Source organism: Brachypodium distachyon, chromosome 3 (assembly GCF_000005505.3).
Source record: "Brachypodium distachyon strain Bd21 chromosome 3, Brachypodium_distachyon_v3.0, whole genome shotgun sequence".
NCBI classification, from domain to species: domain Eukaryota; kingdom Viridiplantae; phylum Streptophyta; class Magnoliopsida; order Poales; family Poaceae; genus Brachypodium; species Brachypodium distachyon.
In genome coordinates, this window is record NC_016133.3 from 49,203,018 (window position 1) to 49,223,754 (window position 20,737).

Here is a 20,737-nt window from a genome sequence, read left to right on the forward strand (position 1 = left end):
AATTTCTCTCGCTCCAAAGGGTACCCAAACCCCGCAGCTTCTCAAACGCTCCTTTCTGGCCCTTCCCTTCTCTCTCATGGCGAGCACGCTAAGCAGCGCCGCGGCCGCGGCGTTTCCGGGCGGGGGCGGCGGAGGCGCGCGCCTGGAAGCCCTAGCCATGGACAAGGTGGCGGAGGCGGCCGACGCAGTCGCCGCAGCGTCGAGCGTCGGCGAGGTGGTCCGCGCGATCCACGCCGTTGCCGTCCTCCTCTTCCCAGTGGACTCCGCCACCGTTGCTGGTGAGACTTCGAATCCTAAGCCTACGCACCCCGTCTCCCATTCCCGCCCTTCGGAGGTCTCTGAGCTCTCTCTTCTGCGTGCGCTCTTCTGCAGGTGCCATGGACGAGCCCTTCAGGAGCCAGGCGAGACTCCAAGCCTTATTTTCATGCATCGATAAAATTTACGGTTTTCTCGTATGATTTGTTGCGAGAAGTACGATAGAAGGGAGTCTGTGGAAAATTGGGAAGTCCTGTTTGTGTTATCGCTTGCAACCGTGTGCTGAATTTATTAAGCTATCTTTTTTTTCTTCTCGAACTGAGAATTTAGCAAAGCTATTTAATTCCTTTGCACCGCGCATAAATGACTGAGATCTATTACATGGATTGTTTTAAGTTGTATTTAAGAAAGTCAACATACAGTCTTACTTAGACTTTGGAGAAATTATTCCGGAAGGAATACCCCCTAACTGTACTGCAGTTAGCCATAAGTTCTTTCAATATATAAACCTGAACAGACCTTAGAACATGAATGGTCACATGATGGACAATCAAATTGCAAGACCTTATGGAGACTGCTCCGGTGAGAATTCATTAGACCTGAGACCTATGATAATGATTCATTACAGTTAGAGAGGGCTAAGTTGCACATTTGAGAGATTGATTAGTGTGCATATTAAAGGCGTATGCTTCCTTCCGTGCGATTCAGAAAATTGGATTTCTAGCCTTTTAGGCCATGAATAGAAGATGAACTTATTTTTCTATGTTATCAGATTATCAGTGTAGCGAACCTCAGGCATGATGAAAGGGACTTTTGGAGGCATGCTTTTTATCATGGTCCAGCATTTCCTACTATGTCTAAGATATTACTTAGCAGTAAGTGCACTCCTCTTTTAACCCTACGCATATATTATATCACTGGTAACTGACATGTATAACTTACCCATTTGCTCATAAATATTCATACTCGTACATCATTAATATTAGCTGCCAACTGCAATCTCATACTGCCGTACTTATTTGTGCATTGTTTGCAGTATTACAAATCAACTAGTGATTAATTCCATTCAAAGCCTAAACCCAGAGCTCATAGAGTTCTGTAAAAACATGTACTTGTAAATATGCTATCAAAGTATTTCATGATCAGGTCCATCGTATAGTTTCCTGGCTGGATGTTCTTGACCCCTGAGTGTATCCCCTCTTCTCTGTCTATTCTCTCTGTGTACAGCTCTCCTGTAATTATTTTATCCTTTAATAAAATTTTACTGTCGGAGCCTCCCCTACAGTTTTCCCGTCAAAAAATGATCAGGTCCATACCCTAACTAAATCTATATATTCACTTTGCCATGGATTGAAGGCAGGAAGAGAAAATAGATTTTCAGCAGTAGTGTTCAGTGTTTACTGAATGCTTGTGGAGTGTTATTTTTTCCATGGTTTGCTAATTGCTACTTTTCTGGTTTTCACAATCTTGGAGTGAACTCTTGCTGCATATTGTCTTGAAATGCTGGTTCAATCATATACTCATCGTTTCTCATCTGTTTAAACTGAAAGTAATGCATGTGGGTCACATCACTAGATGTGATTACTGAGGATAATCCAGCTTTTCTTTGGGCACTAATTCTTCATAGTGTCCTTACATTTTGTATATTTCATTATGATACTCTAATAAACAACTAGAGTGTTCAACACACTTAACTCATTTATTGTTACAGTTTGCCAATCTCAGGCATATGGTTTATGTTCATAATCCTACTCTCACGCTTTGGTTGTCCAGATATTGCATTGAAGTGGTTATGGACGATTCACACCTCTGTGAGGAAGGAAATATATGATTCATTTTTTATCAGAGGACCTACAACTGAAGTAATTCAGGCTCTTGTTCCAGCTTTGTCTCAAAATGAAGACTCTAAAGAGGATAATAACATTTTTTGTTTGAACGTTGAAAGGTGCTATTCTTAAGCAATCCTCTGCGCATGGTATCTCATTACACCTGAATCTTCTATCAGTCGAACATTGTTGGTCTTGACAACTATTAAGCATTTTTTTTTTTACCGGACAACCCCAATCCATCTATTTTATTACTTGTATGACAGTTCAACACTTGAACCATGTAACTCTCAACTAGTAACACTTTTTTTCTGATATGTTGGTTTGTATCTTTGGTGCATGGCTGCATGCTATGCTTGTGCCTTCTGGCGTCAAACAACTAAGCAGATGGACTTTTTGCAGATCCTATCATGTATTTCCAAGAATCCATCTATCTAGCAGTAGCAGAAGCAACTTGGACACATTTTATGAGAATCTATAACCAGTGATTGTTGCTAAAGAACTAGGAGAGAGTACAATAGAATGAATAGAGGTGTTGAAAAATTGTAATTTCTTTTCTTATGGAACATACATATCAATATGCTTGGGTAATCCCTCTTCTCCCACTTCCAGTTATTCTGTCAATGGGGTTTGGCCTTTTTCTTATTCCGATCGCAACAAAAAAAATTCGTCGCATATGGGCTTTTCCTAGTGTTTTACTCTTAAGTATAGCTATGGTATTCTCAGTTCAATTGTCTATTCAACAAATAAATGGAAGTTCTATCTATCAATATCTATGGTCTTGGACCATCAATAATGATTTTTCCTTAGAATTTGGATACTTGATTGACCCGCTTACTTCGATTATGTTAATGCTAATTACTACTGTAGGAATCCTGGTTCTTATTTATAGTGATGGTTATATGTCTCATGATGAAGGATATTTGAGATTACATATGCAGATCCGTTGATACCCTGTTCTCTTCTGCTCGTTACTTTTGAACGCACACAACTAAAAATACACACAAAGTATTTGGATTTTTATGAGAAAATTACTCTGTTAGATTTTTCATGAAGAACATGTTATATTGTTGCCCTCGTAGTAATTTTTGCTAGCAATAATAGTGATGAAAAACAATTGACAAAGATATGTATTGGAGAATGTTGATGTACGAAATTGACAACTAAATATGGAGATGTCCAAAATTGATAAGTAAAGTTTTCTCGAAAAATTGATAGTACAATGAAGGGAGGTGGCAGTGATACACTCTCAGAATCTCTTAATATTTTTGCTGGTCTTTTCAAGATGGAGGTTGTGGAATATGTGGTAGAAGTATCGAACTTATGGAAGAACTAAACAAAATAGTTATAAGGAGCAATTGATTCACACAATTTAAGTTTGTACCTACGGTGTTTCTCCAACTATTTATTATCTTCAGCAAAAACTGAAAATCAGGCCACTCTTAATTTCCCCACTTGGCTACAATATTATCTGATGCAGTGCTGCTAATTATTTTGTTTCATTAGCTTTACTTTTCTCCTTCATTTTAGGCTATTAAAATTATGCTTGCTTGACAATAAGGGTATGTGTCAGATTGTTTAAGAGTTCACCTTTCTGATGAGCATGATGATGGCTACCTGACTACCCCATGCTCTGATGCATTGCTGCTAATTATTTTGGCCTTGTAACTAATAGTTTATGTGCCCCCCTTCATTTTAGGCTATTAATTTTATGCTTACTTGACAATAAGGGTGTGGCCCAGATTGTTGAAGAGCTTACCTTTTCTAATATGCTTGATGATGGCATTCTCAACCCAGACAAAACGACTTTCATCTCAAGGGTTGCCCAACTACTTGCATCTGTTCCAGATAAAACAAGAATGAGAGCCTCAGCTGCGCTTACATCATCGTATCCTTTTTCTATCTATGGTATATCTTGCAATTGATCAGCCAGCCAAATTACTCGGGGTTCTTCCCTGCTAAATTTTCTCATTCCATCTTTGTCGCATGTCGCAGTATGAGTGAGTCGCAGTTATAGATGGTTCAAACGGCAGGTTTGGTAAAGGTCTGTGTGTGTGGGTGTTTTTTTATTTTTGGGGGGGGGGGGGGGGGGGAGCCTACCATATAATTTTTTTTTCCATTTTTTCTACAACCTTTCTCACTTGGAATTTCAACTCCTTAACATAAAACAAGGTTGTTCTTCAAGAGTATTGTTAGCCAACTTCTTGTTCGAGCTGAAGAAGCAGCTACTGAGTTGTCTGCTGACAAAAATGCCAATGAACATGATTCTTTGAGTTCTTTGTTCCTATTCGTGGGTGAAGTGTTATCACGTGTTAGCCGTCGTGGATCTACTGGTGAGGTTTCATCTCTCATAATGCAAGTATTGTGCTATTGACATGCTTATTTTGAAATTTACATTTACATATGACCAAATGAATTCAGCAAACAGTGTGAACAGTTCTTGTTGGTGCAGTAATGGTTTTCAATGCAGTTATGTTTGGTAGGATGCAATAATGTTGCACATTCAACTCTTTATGCTTCGGTTGGCGTCTTCATTTAGGGAAACTAACACGGCAATCAGTTGGTTGCTTTGATGGTACTGAATTTCAGTTATCACTTAAATCTTATATTTTGTGCTGTTGTCCGCACTCCCCAATTCTGGGAATTTGACTAGACTCAGGCCAATGGCTGGTTTCTCGTGATAGCTAGTGTAGCAAGTACCTCATGGTGATTAGCCTGGTCTACTGCTATAGTCATAACTTTATAATTCATATGCTTTGTATTCTCCTTTTTCACTATCAGTATGGCGCAGCAAAGCACCAGATCATTCTCTGTATATCTTATAAGGCGCATTGATCTTTTCAGGCATTTTAGTTGCTGAATTGATTCCTATGATCCGTAATCACTTACAGAGATGTGTAGCATCAGATAAGAATACGATAATTCCCAACATGGTCAAGCAGGTTCCTCAGTCTCGATTTTGGTTCAATATGGTTGAAGCATTAAGATATCAGCATTGTATTGAGAGATTGACTGAAGAGATGTTACGCCAACTTGCATCACAAAATATAAGTGATGAAGAAGCTTACTGGATTTTGTGGACGCTGTTTAATCAGAGTAGCATGCATATGACTGTCATGAGGTAAGATAATACCTATGTCCATTTTAATTATATGTAACACTATAAGTGCTTGTTCTTTGTTAGAAAAGGTAAGTGCTTGTTCTAGCTTAGCTACTTTCTCGATTCTCTGTGTATTTGAAATGCTATATAACTTTATACTAGCATACTTGAGAGGGCTTCCTTGGTCTGAATTTGGTTCAAAATGTCCAATTTGATAACTATGCAAAAGTCTCTGTCATTGTGTGGTTTCCTTTTTCTTTCTGTGAAGTTTGTTCTGTGGATGCTGATGTGTACATGTTAATGTGCATGTTTTCATTGCATTCTTTTTTGCATTTCAAAGATGCTAGTTGTTGATGGATATAGATTATTTTGTTTTGATGTATTATGTATGCCATCATTGTCATACTCACACATATGGTTGAGTGCCACATGTACAGTAACATCCAATAAGGTTGCCCCTCATCTGTTTGATGATGGCCATGATGTTCCTTCATGGAATGGTAAACGTATAAGGTATATAAATATTGAAGACATATATTTGGGGAAAACATGGATGCATAAGCATAAAGTAGTATTTGATCATATCAAAGATCTAGCAGTTGTTACGATTAAAAACCTATACTTTGTTAAATATAGTCATGCCTATGGCTCTGGAGCTTTTTTTTTGTTAGTTGGGTGATAAAATGAATATATATCAGTTCCTCCTTTTGGAACAGTTTACTGTTTTTGGAGGGGATGGAACAGTTTACTGTTGCTGTATTACTATGATGGACAAACGCAGGGTTCCATGTATGTTTAACTACTTCAGTACGTCCTAATTTTGGGTGTCCTTTCAATGCACAACTTGCATGACTTGGAAAGCAATTTAATAAATTACTTATTTTTTATATATTTTTTCTTTTCCTTCGCCATTTAATTTTCTCTGTGTTTTTTCAGGGCAATGTTCATTGACAAATTTTTGCTTTGGAAAACATTTCCTTTATGCTGCCTGAGATGGATTCTTCACTATGCTGTCTTTGAATTCCCACCAAACTCAGTCACAGAAACTCAGATGCAAAGGACATCAAACTTCTTTGTTACCTTACAAAGTTTAGTTAGTGTTTGGTCCAAGAAAGAGTTTGTTCAGTCATATTCAGTGGAGCAGCAAGCTTGTATCCTTTGAGATGCTTAAAGCTAAATTGTTCATTTATCGATGCAAGTTATCATTTGCATTGTTCTCCTTAAGCAATATGCAGATATTACCGCAGCAATAGGGTTATGTTTGGAGAAGATGTCAAAAAGTGAATTAGAAACGGCTAAAGATGTATCGAATTATATCCTTCAAGGAGTAAGCTGTAAGTACTTATTTTTCCCGTGCATTAGCTTACCAGAATACGCCAAGGACAATCATCGTATTCTTCTTACGGATTGTTGTTTCGACTATAGGTAGGTTAGAGAGCCCAATTGATTTAGTCCGGAAGATGGCAAGTGCTATTGCATTGACCTTTTCTATAGTTGTTGATCCAAAAAATCCTCTTCACCTTGATGACGACTGTTCTGAGAATGTTGACTGGGCATTCGGGTTTCTTTCTCCAAAGGCGATCACAGCTCCTTCATATTGTGTAGAACTTAAAAGCAAACCAAAACCATCTTTGCGTGAAAGCATGAGATATGGTAAGGAGAAAAAAGCGAAGGCTATCAAGCATGATACTGCAAGCAACAGAGCAAAAATCGTCGAGATCGAATCACTAGATTCTGATGAAATGTCAGATCCTGCTGTAAATTTTGAGAACTGTGATGAGGAAAGTACGAACATCGATGCTTCCAGTGATTCATCCCTGGAGCCATATGATCTATCAGATGATGACACAGATTTGCAGAAGAACTTCACCCATCTAAGTGATCTTGCTGCTGCACTACGAAAGCCTGACGATCGAGATGGTGTAAGTTTGCACTTGGTGTTATGAATACTTTTCAAACATAACTATTGCAAAATCCTGACCTTTATTCTTTGTAACTTCACAAGGTCGAAAGTGCTCTCCGTTGTGCTGAAAAGCTTGTGCGAGCATCACCTGAAGAACTACGCCACGACTCAGCTGATCTTGTTAAAGCACTGGTTCATGTTCGTTGTTCTGATGTGGCAATCGAAGGCCAGGAAGATTCTGTTGAGGAAAATAGACATAAGGCATTAGTTGCCTTGCTGGTTACCAGCCCATTTGAATCACTAAATGTTCTGACCGAATTGGTATATTCACCGACAGTGGATTTAGGTCAGCGCATTTTAATTATTGATGTTATGACTGAGGCTGCACAGGAGCTTGCTGAAACCAAAATTGTGAAGAGAGAACAGCGGCATGGAAACTTAATATGGGACACTTCTCCGTCTTGGCTGATCCCCAAGGACAGAGGACCTCCTGGTGCAAGCCGTTGGAGAGAGGTATCAGAACCAGGAACGCTTTTGAACTGGTCACACCGGTATGAAAGAGAAGTTCCAACCAGATCAGGTCAGGTTAAATCAGGAAAATCTCGTAAATGGGGTCTTGCTAAAGCAAAAGATTTGCAGGAGGAATGGTCAAAAAATAGATTTCCTTTGTATGCGGCTGCATTTATGCTCCCGGTTATGCAAGGATACGACAAGAGAAGACATGGGGTGGACTTGCTCAATCGGGACTTTGTTGTCCTAGGTAAATTGATATATATGCTTGGTGTCTGTATGAAGTGCATAACCATGCATCCGGAAGCATCAGCTCTTGCCCCAGCTCTTCTGGATATGTTAAGATCTAGGTATTCCATGTCAGGATAAATATTTCTCATGTTACGGACATTATTTGGTAACCAATTGCCATAATGTGTCATGAAATTTTATTCTACAGGGAGGTTTCGCAACATGCTGAGCCATACGTCAGAAGGTCTGTGTTGTTTGCAGCTTCTTGTATAATGGTAGCTCTGCACCCGTCATATGTGGCTTCGGCTCTTATAGAAGGCAACCAGGACATCTCTACTGGTTTAGAGTGGATACGTACATGGGCATTTCAAATTGCTGAAGCTGATCCCGATACAGAGTGCACATCGGTAAGTACTGAATAAATATCTGTTCTAGATCTCTTCTACACATACTGTACAGAAATTATGGGATAATATGATCCTCTTTAACCCCCAAAAAGTTAGTTCTGGGCAAAAGTAGTATGAGATTTGAAGGTTATTTGTATTTGATTTTAGCTTGCACAAAGTAGCTAGTTCATTCTGTTAGTAGGTTTTATAACTGTCTGATAATATAAGCTGAGCTAATTTCGAGCTCTCCTGTTTTTGTTTTTAGTAATGAGTAAAATCCACATCTTTGCACTTGTTATAGCTGACCATATTAATTTTATATTATCTGGTGACTGTTTCCAGCAATGTGTGAAGAGAAACCAATTACCCGCTCTGATCCTAAATTCTTGACTCAAATTTGTCTAAATACTAGCTAAATGTCCGTGCTCTGCCACGAAATTAAGAATTTGTGTTATGCATGAGTTGTTTAAATATGTGTCGCTCATATTTTTAAAATTTCTGATAAATAAGAATTGTGTTAAAATATTATTTTTGAAAAATAGAATTACTTTTGAAAGTCATGAAACCAATCGAGCACAGTCAAAAGATCGTGATACGTATTGAATGAGTGGCAATTAGATGATTCCATAACCTTTAAGAGATAGTCTTGTGGGAGTGAACTCGCGACCACCAACTCAGATTTTTATAAGTGTAAAGATAAAGATAGATGTATCTATTTTTAAAAAGCGTCTAGATACGTGTAATATTTCGACAACAATTTAGGATCGGAGGGACTACTAATGTATGTTCGGTATGCAATTACTCCCTTCACTTCTACTAAAATACTTGCGCCCAATGTGTGTTTCCTAGATGGCCATGACCTGCCTGCGACTCCACTCCGAGATGGCCCTTCAGACATCGCGTGCTCTGGAATCTGCGGAACATTCCAAGGCCGGCACCAGGGCCCTACCTTCTAAGCTTGATAACATTATAATACCATTTGCAAACATGATGTGAAGTGATTGTGATGTACTTGTGAAGTTGTAAAATGGAATTGCCTCATTTGTGTTGGCAAAACAGCAGCTAATTCTTGTCAGGTTTGTAGCTTGCTGTATCAACTGCTATCGTGCTGATGCTTTGAGCTTGCGGTCCATGCACGGATGGGCCTTAGGAATTTGCTTTGTTTGACTTAAATTTAAGAAAATACTGCCTTTAGAGCTAGGATATGAAATGAGATACAAGTGGGAAAAATATATATACACAGTAGCATATATTTCCTGTCCAGCTGCTCCGTCCAGACGCTGCTGTAGAAAGACCTTGCTGTGCCGTATCAAATACTTCCCTTTTTACCTGCTCGAACAATCTTGTTATCCATTGAATCAGATTTTGATTTCCCTCCTTTCTTTGCAAAACCGACCACGTATTCAGCCAATGGCTCGTGATTTTACACCACAATCCAGAAAATTGCTGCTACTCCCAGCGTAGCCCCGTCCATTCTCCCTAGTAAACTTTTTTTTTGATAAATCCAATTAAAAGGATTGTCTCCCTAGTAAACTTAAGCAACCAAGGATCACAAATGAGAGACATCTCGTATACTAGTGTAGAATCTGTAATGTACTCCGTATTACTCACTCCCTCCATCCCAAAATAAGTGATACAAATCCACGTCATTTATTTTGGGACGAAGGGAGTACATTGATCACATCTACGCATGCATCCGAAATGAAATGCACCGATTTGAATATGTCTGTTTTGTCGTTCACTCACCGTATGTGTGTGGTTTTATGTAATTGGATTGGAATGCGCCCCTATGAACTGAATTTCCGAACGCACTGGTACATGAATCTCGACTTTTAACTTCCAGTTAGTTTTTCCTGGTATACCCAGTTCATCTGCAATGGGAGTAAAAATCTGGATGTGAACTTTTTAGAATCAGAGCAATCCAAATTAATGGGCCAGCCACGGCCCGCTGGATGGCATTTGCATCTCGGCCCGTACCTTTGCCAACAAGGAGCCCGACCCTAACCACCCCACCACAAACCACGGCCCGAACTCCCGACGCCGTGCGATCGAAGCGAAGCAGCCGGACGGAAGCCAACCCCCGAACCCAGACGAGCGGCGACGAGATGGACGGCGGCGGCGGCAACGGCGGCGGTGAGGATGGGAAGCAGGAGAAGCACCTGGTGCTGGCACACAAGCTCTTCCTGCTCTCCCACCCCGACGTCGACGACCTCTCCAAGGTCGCCCTCCGCTCCGAAGTCCTCTCCGCCGTCAAATCCGATGGTACCGTGCCGTCCCGCCTTCTCGCCGCTCTTCCGGTGGTGCCTGCTAACGTGATTTTGTGGGTTAATTACCAGACATGGCGCCGCTGTTCGAGTCGCTGTCCGCCGCGGGCGTGCTGGAGCCGGACGCCTCGCTGGTCGCCGAGATGCGCGCGCGGATCGACGAGGAGATCCGCAAGCTAGATGAGAAGTGAGTGGGATCTTCCTCTCGTTTTGCTTATTTTGTGCGTAGAGCCTAGCAGCAAATTTGGGTGCTAGATGAGACATACACAGTAGATCTTGTTAGTATAAATTGCTTCGCCCTGGAAGCTCACCTTGTGAAAGCACTCTGTGGTTAGGATGAAAGGAAGTGAATGTTACAGAAACTGCCTATAACTTTTACCCTCCTCAATTGACTGCTGAGCGAATCTAAATATCCCCCAATTTTGTGTGAGAATATCGAAGTTGGTATTTCTGTGTGCACTACGATCTAGTAGTTGATATCTGTGATAGGTTACTAGGATTACAATTGATTTCCAATCCTTAGGAAACTGGTTCTTTTAGAATGTACAATTGGACCTGGAGAAGAGTAATAAGAATGTCAAAGGACTAGAATATTCTGCACTTTGGTGCTCGACGTTGCAAATATCCAATCATCTTTTGCATCCTGAAAACTGGAGAAAAACGTTGTGGGATAGCTTGTGATTATGTTGACTGGTCCGTTTTTAAGGAGTAATGCAGTAAGTGGACTTAATTTAGTGACACAATAGGATCTGGATGAAAAAGGAAGAACGAGCCATTAATTACTTCACTAGAAGTGTAAACAGGCTATTCTGAAGTTTCAATAATGAAAACATGTTCTCTTCTGATTATGTAATTCTGCTTTGCTTTTTGTTATTCATTATACTCTTCTCAGTTATTATGTATCTAATGTTTCCATTCCTGGCAAGTTCAATATGCACTAGTTTGATTCCTCTAAATTAAACTTTATTTTGTGTATAAAGAATTGCTGATGCTGAAGAAAATTTGGGTGAGAGTGAAGTGCGTGAAGCCCACCTTGCCAAGTCCTTGTACTTTGTTAGGGTTGGCGAGAAGGTATGTGTTTGTTTACTTCTATATTTTATCTAATGCCCGGTTAACAAAGTGCATGCTCTAAAATATAGCTGCTTCCGTTTTCTGAAATCAATACTTGTAGGAAAAGGCGTTGGAACAACTTAAAATTACTGAAGGAAAAACTGTAGCCATTGGGCAAAAGATGGATCTTGTCTTCTACACTTTGCAAATTGGCCTTTTCTACATGGACTTTGATCTCATCTCAAAATCCATTGATAAGGCAAAGAAGTAAGTTCCAGTTCCATTTGAGTTCCATTCTGCCATTTGGAACACCAGAGTAATGTTATTTCACTACTTCTTTCTACTGATTTAAGGTTGTTTGATGAGGGAGGAGACTGGGAGAGAAAGAACCGATTGAAAGTGTACGAAGGCTTATATTGCATGGCAACCAGAAACTTTAAGAAAGCTACCAGCCTGTTCCTAGACTCCATCTCGACTTTCACAACTTATGAGTTATTTCCATATGATACTTTCATCTTCTATACAGTCCTCACAAGTATCATCTCATTGGATCGTGTATCTCTAAAACAAAAGGTATTTCAACTTTGCTCTGTCTGCTATGTTCTTGTCATAATTACCTCTAACGAGGAACATGACAGGTCGTAGACGCACCAGAAATCCTGGCAGTGATTGGCAAAGTACCACATCTCTCCGAGTTTCTCTACTCCCTGTACAATTGCCAGTACAAGTCATTTTTTGTTGCGTTCTGTAAGTGTAGATATATACTCTGGATGATCTTTTCTTGCTTTGATCAGTAATGTATGTGCTTGTACTAATAATACCTGGCCGATAACTATTTTCAGCTGGCTTGACGGAACAGATCAAGTTAGACCGTTATCTTCAGCCTCATTTCCGCTACTACATGAGGGAAGTGCGCACTGTTGTCTATTCACAATTTTTGGAGTCATACAAGAGTGTGACAATGGAAGCTATGGCTTCTGCATTTGGTGTAACTGTTGATTTCATAGACCAGTAAGTGATATTTATGTCAAACAGCTTCACTGATTATATACATTTGATTCCCAGTGTACTGTACATTGCATTTCTGTTTCTATGCTTAATTTATATGCTTGTCCTTTGACTTGTTGTAGGGAATTGTCACGCTTCATTGCAGCCGGGAAGCTTCACTGCAAGATCGATAAAGTCGCTGGTGTTTTGGAGACAAACCGGCCTGACGAGAGGAATGCTTTCTACCAGTCGACCATCAAACAGGGGGACTTCTTGCTGAACCGCATCCAGAAGCTATCACGAGTCATTGATTTGTAGAAGGTTTGTTATGTTGGAGCTTGACATTTCTCTCCCAGCTAGATGCCCTGTTTTCAAATTCTTGACCTACCTCTTGGAGCATGTGAGCAGTACCTGCCTTTGTGCAGCTTGTGGAGGAAAGAAGTCTGTTTCGAACGTTATTTTGGCAGATCAGACTGACGGATGTTGCTTCCATAATGAATCTGTTTGTTCGTTTTGAGCCTTATCGTCCGTGCTTTGGTTCTTGTAAGTTATTCATTTCGCATATTGGACATATGTATAACACGCTCATTGGCTCCTTGATTTGTCGTCTCTGATGTGTGCTATACCATACCTTGACCAACTTTCAGAGCAGAACTGCAAAGTGCAGCAGTGCTGCTCCTCTTGTTCTTGTAGAGGAACAATTTCATCCAATCGAATTCAGATACAACATCATGCTTTCACGTGCACACGCTTTAGTGCTTGTTCTCTCCATTATAGAAGAAAAGAGAGAACATAGCCCAAGACATATATTCCTCCGTCCAACAAATGATGTCTCAAGTTTGTCAAAAATTAGATATATCTAGATATGACTTGATGTATAGATGTATTCAAATTTGATTAAGGTTGAAACATTTTTTGTTGGCGGAGTTAGTAATTCCAATTTTTCTGTAAAATCTATACCATCTGGGCAGCAGACGGGGCTGAGCCCTCGTCCCGATGATACCCGGGAACAGAGGGAGGCGGGGGATGCAGTCAGATAAAGCTAAAGCAGTACTTTCCCTAAAAAAAAATGCTAAAGTAGTACTCCCTCGTCGGTTCCATATCATGTAATATTTCGACAAGAATTATGAAACGGAAGCAGTAACTACTTATTTCAGATGTACATCCAGAATGGGTATCTATTAGCCGGTGCCTGAAATCGTATGCTTGATGCTGGATCTAGCGATCTTACCTTCCTCGAGTCCAAGTCTTGGAAGACGCTTTGGCCACACTACCAGTTAATGCTTTGGTTCCAAACTACCAAAAAGACTATTCTTTTTTAATATCTTGGCCAGGGAACACCATGAGGAAATAGACACTAAATACTTACATTTTGGAGGGGAATTACAACCATTGAAACTCTTGCAAAGCATTGAAAATCAATATACAGCTGTGATCTTCGCCGTTGTGTGTTCTGTAAGTACATCAAAATGACTCTAAGATTCCGTGAGACTCCTAACCATCATAATCTGTGAGAAGAGACGAAGCGTGTTACTCACATCGAGTTTACACATTCTATGTTGCAAAACTCAAAAAGCTTCAGGGAAACTACAGAGCAGCTCTGAGAAATTACAGCCGGTGGTACCACACTTCAACATCCCCCAGTTGACACAATCAGCTCTCGGGCTCTGCAGGATCGAAGAAAGATTTATGTTTAAGGACGACAGTAAAAAGCTAAAGATTTCACGATACATGATCCAGCAATGCAACGGGGAGTGACATTATGTTTTCTCTACTTACTAAACCCCTGCTTCGACTTCTGCTGCTTCCCCTTCTTCTTGTTTCGTCTCTTGAAGCGGGGCTTCTCTTCTTCCTCCTGTGCTCCTGCTCCTGCCTCATCGCTGGCGGATCCTGTTATCTGCGCAAAGGATTCCTTGGCGCCGGACGTTACCTCACCGAAGAAGTCCTTCACCTTGTCAACCACAGTTTTGAGCTCTTCTTTCTTTGGAAGCTGGGAAGAAAAAAATGGTCTCGTTGTTGATGGGCATGATGGTGTCTTTAACACTTTCATTTTTACCATTCTGATCTGGATGTTAGTTCTCCAAAGGAGATTTTCTAAGACATTCATTTTTGTTTTGAAGTCTACATTGTATTCCAGGCCATCAAATTTTGGATTGTAAGGGTTCCTTTGCCGAAAAGGAGAATAACCAACCAGCCTCGGATTGCAAGGTAGAGGTGCAGAGGATATTGAGTAAAATAAATATGGTGTATATTGTGGACAAAACTTAGTTTGGATATAAAGCTTGGAAGATACTACTCCGTATGTGAAGTCTGGATTCATATCACATTTTACCTTTCCAATTAACGCTCAAGACCAAAATGCGGTGCAACCAAAATCTTTGGTAGCAAGCGGAAAAATGAGGGTGTGATCACATCGCCCACATGTCATTCACAAAAAAGATGTAACCAACATTTTGTCACCAATTTTCGCGAAAAACTTTGTCAGAAACCTTGCCAGAATTTGCCATCAAAGTATCAAACTAAGGGAAAATGAAATGCAAGAGGAGAACAGAGGTGCGTTAACACAGAAACGTACTTCGATGACATTGCTCGTGGCCAGTGCAGACCGCAGGTTCCCCTTCTCCTGCTCAGCCAAGTGACAAGCATAAACAAAATGGAACTTAACAAAAAACAAGTTATTAGAGCTCCTGCTGCACCCAAGTACCAGAAATTTACCACGACTTTGTAGCCATACCGAAACTCGTTTTCGCTCTTGAGCACGCGGAACTGCTCTTTCGCCGTGTCTATTATGTCATCCTCATCCTTTGACATAGCAAAAACGCCCAGATGTTATGAGCTCTACAGGAAGATATGGCAAACACAGAAGCAGGTTAGCAGGAGATGGTATAATTTTGTTACTTTGTAGATGACGGTGGCGAGGTTCCTGGCGAGCGTGTCCTTGTAGATGTACTTGCCGAGGAAGTTGTCCTTGGCCGCCAGCATGATCTTGGCGGTGGTGCCGCCGGTGACGATGTTGAGCGGGTACCAGAAGTAGACCTGCAGAGGAGACGGTTCTCTTAACGATCGAGTGAGGAAGTGGCGAAGAGGAGGAGGATTTTTAATGTAATGTAATCAGGGGACGGACATTGGCGGTGCGGATGAAGATGACGAAGCGCGGGTTGCCGTCGTCCTCGATCTTGGGGAGCTGCGGCATGCGCCGCTGCTGCTGCGACTGCCGGTCCGACCAGCCCCTGCCGCCGCGGGCCTCCACCACCAGCCTCGCGGCATGAAGCCTCCGTGGCCGCGGGAAGCCCGCGCCGGCCTCCCCGGGTCGCCGGAGCCGCGCGGACGCGGGCGCCGGTGACGGCCGCAGCGACACGCCGCCCACCACCTCCATGGATTGATTGCCCTAGATACGTCGTGGCACTGCTGTCCGTGGAAGGACGAGCTAGCAAAGCAGTGGAGGGGGAGACGAGGGAAAGATAAGCGCAGGAGCCAATGGCTTATCTGGTGACGGGTGAGGAGCTCGGCCAAAGAATGAACAAGTGGTTACTGACAGGCGGGCCCGCTTGATGTTCAAAGGATCAACTAAAATGAGCATCAGTATACAAATCCAAAGAAAGAAAAAACTGGCAAGGGCCCTGGTTCGTGCTCTTGCAGGAACCAATGCAACCTGTGTTTTCGGACTTGAGGATGTGTGTTGACTGTCAAAAGCAGAGAGACAATTCAAGCAAGGCTTTGCATAAAGAATGCATCAGCTCGCGAGCAAGTTTGCCATAGGAGTTTATCTGTGCCTTTTGGCTCTTCATGCCTTGTCAAAGATTGTTTGCCAAAATTAAGAGATTATCTGAGAAGGATAAGCCAACGATAAGTCAATTTTTCCAAATGTTCTACATTTCACTTTTTCTTAACATTTAATTAATTAATTTTATTCATCTAAACACTAAGATACTCGTATGACACTAAGAGATAATTTGTTATAGAACATGTTTTGTCTTTCTTTTAAATGATGCGAAACACATAGAGAAGACAGTCTTACAGACCGTTATACACGTTCTTATGCGATTGTCTACGTAAATAAGTTACTGTATGCAATTATTTTGTGAGGCAACAATGAATATATCACGAGACGAGTACATGAAGGTTGACTTTCATATTTGTAAAAAAATTATGGCTATATATATCTCAGGCGCCATATTTTTTTATAAAAATGTTTAAATCTCAGTTGACACTATCAAAGCCGTTGAATTAATATCTTGACACTAGCCCTACTCTCTCATCTCTATCATTCGTCCCAATTCTTAAAGCACAATATTGATCCAACGGTTGAACAATTAACTTGTCACTAACTAAAAACCAGACAACTTAGATATAACAAAAACGTTAAAAAAACCTCTGTCTTTGTTCTCATCTCCGATAATCGTGTGTGCGCGTCCTGATTGCAAACACAAATGTGCTGCACAGTAGTACAAAACAAAGTTTGAATTTGTGATTGACAAACTAGTCATCGCACACAAACTTCCTTGCTACTCTTCCCTCGCAGGTACAATATATCCATTGACAAAATATTATGTACGGAGTATAATTATTTCCACTTAAAAATCTTATCCCACTCACAGTTGAAAGGCATCTTTGCTTCGTGAAGGGGTTTATATGTGTATCTGCACACTGCACATCAGGGGTTTTAGCCTAGCTAGTCGCCTAGTTGACAGAAGAAGCAAGAAACAATTCAGTCCTCCTCTTGTTCGACTTCCACAGTGAAATCCGGCTCGGTGGGTTTCCTGAGCGGCGCCTTCCCATCGCAACTCTGCCGACGGCGCCTCACGCTCCCTCCAGGCCCCCACCACGCCTCGCCGCCCTCCCGGATCCTGAGCTCCATCGACGCGCGCCGCCGCTTGTGCCTGCGCCAGGCGGCCTGGACGAAGCACGCCGCCCAGGTGCGCCACTGGTGCGAGTAGAACCGGAACCTGTGCCGGACGCGCGCGCTGTGCAGCCGCCGGAACCGCGACGCGACGAAGCGGAGGTCGTCGGCCACGAGCGCGAACGCCTCGACCTCGGACACGGCCCTGACGGTGCGCGTGGACCGGGGCAGCCGCGCCGCCTTCGCCTCCCCCTCCGGCCGCGGGTCCAGCGCCCAGGTCAGCAGCTCCTCCCCGCAGAACTCCCCTTCCCCGATCCGGCACGAGTTGAAGAACCCGGCTCTCCCCCCCTGCGTGGTGTTGGAATCGAGCTTCCCCCTGATGATGAACACCATGGAGTCCACGGGGTCCATCTCCCGCACCAGCCGCGTCCCCCTCGTGTACAGCGCCGGCCGCAGCCGCTCGCAGATGGCCTCCAGCATCCGCTCGTCCATCTCGTCGAACAGCGGCACCCTCCGGACCAGATCCAGGCAGAGGTGCCGCTTGATGCCGCGGCGGATGTCCATGGGGAGGTCCCTGAGCAGCGCCTCCTCGTCGACGCCCCTGGTGGCCACCCACCGGTACTGGTGGTGCCGCCGGACCGCCAGCCGCAGCGGCGGCGGGATCTGGCGGTGCCGCATCCACCGCTCCATGTCCGCCCGCTTGGTGCGCCACTCCTCCAGCCGCACCGTCGTCGCCTGCAGGTACGACTGCATGTTGCCGATCAGCAGCGCGAAGAGGACCAGCCCCAGGACGCCGATCACGATGGCGAAGATGATCTCGCCGATGGAGAGGCTCGTGGACAGGTTCTGGCCCAGGCAGCTCAGGTTCTTCAGCCCCCACCAGAAGCTGTAGAAGCACTTGCGCGCGAATGGGGACGACGTCAGCTTCGCGTCCAGCGCGTCCGCGTAGATCCCGAACTGGTAGAAGCCGCCGTTGCCGTTGCCGTTGCTGCTGGGCGGCGTGCACAGGCTCGTGACGTTGCTCAGGGCGTGCCAGATGTCTTCGTTGCCGCCGGTACTCACGACGGTCGTCGTGCAGTCGAAGAACCGCGGCTCGCAAGGGGGGCCCTCCAGCCGGCACGCCGCCCTCCAGCACTCCTCCTGCCGCTGCACCGAGAAGAGGTACCACAGCGCTCCAAGCACCTGCATCCACGGCACGCACGCATTTATTTCAGTATATTGCTTTTGTGTGTCGCAACTGAAATCCAACGAGGCAAGCCCACGTACGTGGCTGGCGAGCATGTAGAGGATGAGGTTGTAGGCGGCTCCGGCCCAGGCGTTCTCCGTCATGACCCCTGTCGCCATGACAATCTTCCTGGTGAGCGGGAAGATCTGCAGCAGGCGCGGCAGGTACTGGAAGATGATGCTGAAGCGGAGCATGTTCTTCCGGTTTGCCGTCGCCGATTCCCTCAGCCTCGGCACCACGCCCCAGATCACAAACTGCACACATACATGCTCTTGAGTCTTCACAAGATTAATTCCACCAATTCCCACTCCTTAATCAACTCCAGGCCAGCAGCCAGCTGCTTGATCATGCATACATGTATTACCTGTGGCAGAGGCAGCGCGGTGATGAGGTCGAACCAGAAGGCGGAAGCGAGGTACCTCCTGGCGATCAGGTACGGGCGGACGACGAGCTCCCCTCTGCCGAACACCCTGGACGAGGGCGCGATGAAGGCGGTGCGGAAGCGGAGGAGGATATGCGCGGCGTAGAAGGCGTCCAGCAGCGACCGGGCCACGGAGAGCGCCAGCGCCAGCGAGTGCTCGAACTCCACGCACGCGCCGCCCACGGCGCCGTCGTCGTCCCCCAGCCAACGCCGCCGCGGCCGCGTGCCCGTCAGGTACAGGAACAGCGGGTCCACGAAGAGCGACGCCAGGCACGCCGCCAGGAACACCTTGTGCCACAGCTGGATCACCTGCCCGCGCGGGTCGAACAAGAAGGAGATGCGGCCGCCCCCGCCGCCGCCGGCGTGCATCAGCGACTCGAGCTCCTCCGAGAACGCCCGCGAGAGGACCCTGCCGTCCTTGAGGCGCGGCCATTTCTCCTTCTCCGGGGAGGCAGTACTACGGGATCCTGGCCAGCACCTCGTCGGGCATTTGCTGCCTTCTCTGCCCGATGATGGTGGTGGGCTCTCCAGTTCCAACGGGCTCGTGCTGAAGTGATGCACGTCGATGTCATTCTGAAACCTGAACGGTAATGATAAGTAAACCCTCAGTTATTACTGAATTTTGAAGATGAATTGCCAGCAACGGTACGTGACCTGATCATGGATCATTGCCGGTCTAGCTTACCTGACGGTTCTTGAAGCACCGGATGCCATGGCGTTCCTTCTCTGACAGCTTCTGGTCTGAATCTGTGAGGCATCCGTGGGCACAAAGTACAAGTATATAAGCATGAGGATTGAGGGGACAGGGATATGGTGAGGTCTGGTCGTCTTCCTCAGCTATGGGGAGGAGAGTGACCGCAACGGTGTGCTCAGCCATAAGAACCAAAAGGTCCTTCTGCAACTAGTTTCGGCAGGGATCTTGTGTGATCGTACTTAAGAGGTACACCGCCAGAGGATACTTTTATGGAAAAAGGGTTAACTTGGACTTGGAAACAACAAATGCATGTGAGCGTGCTGCTATCTACTTGATGCTCTTCTCTAAGGTCAAATTGCTGGTCTTCTGCACGCTTCATTTTGTAGATAATACTCCACGTCTCTATCTAAACTTCTTCGGTAAGCCAAACAGGTTATATATTTTAGGATTGGATTTGCCAGGGAGCAGTCGCCTGAGACTTTTCTCAGTCGACGGCGGAAATATGAATCAGATATATAAGCTGGTAACTATAATATAACAGCAACCTTAGTAGGTCCGGTGGTCTGCGGATGCTATGGCTAGTCAAAGAGACGGAGGTTCTTGTTATGGCCTTCCTTTTCGTTTTTGTTTTTTGAATTTTTATTTCTCTTTATTTTCTCTGTTTTCAACTTTATATGCATGCAAGTTTCAACTGCAATTTTTTCAGTCGGACCCGTATTTTTTTCTCTTTGCATGGGTTGCAACCGTAATTTGCTGTTCCAATTGTTATTTTCTTAGTTGTATGGAGGTTGCAACTAAAATTTTTACAATTGCACCGTAATTTTCTCTGTCGTATGGGGTTGCAATTAAATTTTTTCCAATTGCACACTTGTTGCATGCAATTTTTAGGATGCACAATATTGCAACTATAATTTCTCCAGGCGCATCGGTGTTTCAGCTGTAATTTTTCCCTGATTTTTCTAGTTGTAAAATAGTTGCAACTATATTTTCTAGTTGCATGGGTAGCAACTATAATTTTCCCAAACAATAAAAGAAAAAAAATCAA

The 20,737-nt window shown here is 43.8% G+C and overlaps 4 protein-coding genes and 2 long non-coding RNA genes across 9 annotated transcripts; 3 read left to right on the forward strand and 3 right to left on the reverse strand.

The window, feature by feature from the left end:
* Nucleotides 1–38: 38 nt before the first annotated feature.
* LOC100834424 (telomere length regulation protein TEL2 homolog) lies at nt 39–9,474 on the forward strand. Its single transcript, XM_003575246.4, has 13 exons — nt 39–278; nt 373–401; nt 1,028–1,130; nt 2,029–2,200; nt 3,781–3,969; nt 4,254–4,414; nt 4,926–5,202; nt 6,118–6,332; nt 6,417–6,515; nt 6,607–7,103; nt 7,187–7,944; nt 8,034–8,232; nt 9,061–9,474. Exons 1-13 carry the CDS (start codon nt 77–79, stop codon nt 9,205–9,207), a joined length of 3,048 nt encoding a protein of 1,015 aa, XP_003575294.1. The 5' UTR covers nt 39–76; the 3' UTR covers nt 9,208–9,474.
* A 428-nt stretch (nt 9,475–9,902) lies between these two features.
* LOC112271577 lies at nt 9,903–10,322 on the reverse strand. Its single transcript, XR_002964785.1, has 2 exons — nt 10,189–10,322; nt 9,903–10,082 (listed from the first exon to the last, which is right to left on the reverse strand). It is a non-coding gene; the product is annotated as an uncharacterized LOC112271577 (long non-coding RNA).
* LOC100834731 (26S proteasome non-ATPase regulatory subunit 6) lies at nt 10,222–13,121 on the forward strand. The gene is made up of 8 exons (XM_003575247.4): nt 10,222–10,473; nt 10,548–10,662; nt 11,456–11,546; nt 11,647–11,792; nt 11,879–12,098; nt 12,164–12,272; nt 12,368–12,536; nt 12,656–13,121. The coding sequence occupies exons 1-8, from the start codon at nt 10,317–10,319 to the stop codon at nt 12,828–12,830; spliced, it is 1,182 nt and encodes a 393-aa protein (XP_003575295.1). The 5' UTR covers nt 10,222–10,316; the 3' UTR covers nt 12,831–13,121.
* A 484-nt stretch (nt 13,122–13,605) lies between these two features.
* Nucleotides 13,606–15,985, reverse strand: LOC104583798 (protein HHL1, chloroplastic). Of its 4 annotated transcripts, none has more exons than XR_002964782.1 (8): nt 15,637–15,984; nt 15,411–15,548; nt 15,228–15,314; nt 15,088–15,135; nt 14,292–14,502; nt 14,051–14,179; nt 13,882–13,965; nt 13,606–13,808 (listed from the first exon to the last, which is right to left on the reverse strand). XR_002964782.1 is itself a non-coding variant. In XM_010237340.3 (7 exons), the coding sequence occupies exons 1-6, from the start codon at nt 15,886–15,888 to the stop codon at nt 14,166–14,168; spliced, it is 750 nt and encodes a 249-aa protein (XP_010235642.1). In that variant the 5' UTR covers nt 15,889–15,985; the 3' UTR covers nt 13,637–14,020; nt 14,125–14,165. The 4 variants fall into 4 exon arrangements, 1 of the variants encoding a protein (XP_010235642.1); XR_002964783.1 differs by having other exon boundaries at nt 13,615–13,808; nt 13,882–14,020; nt 14,125–14,179; nt 15,637–15,985; XR_731812.3 differs by having other exon boundaries at nt 13,637–13,965.
* Nucleotides 15,986–17,064: 1,079 nt separating this feature from the next.
* On the reverse strand, nt 17,065–20,010 carry LOC100827796 (protein CNGC15b). Its single transcript, XM_010237342.3, has 4 exons — nt 19,684–20,010; nt 18,942–19,578; nt 18,619–18,831; nt 17,065–18,534 (listed from the first exon to the last, which is right to left on the reverse strand). Exons 1-4 carry the CDS (start codon nt 19,785–19,787, stop codon nt 17,221–17,223), a joined length of 2,268 nt encoding a protein of 755 aa, XP_010235644.2. The 5' UTR covers nt 19,788–20,010; the 3' UTR covers nt 17,065–17,220.
* On the forward strand, nt 19,452–20,397 carry LOC112271578. Its single transcript, XR_002964786.1, has 2 exons — nt 19,452–19,585; nt 19,679–20,397. It is a non-coding gene; the product is annotated as an uncharacterized LOC112271578 (long non-coding RNA).
* Nucleotides 20,398–20,737: the final 340 nt, after the last annotated feature.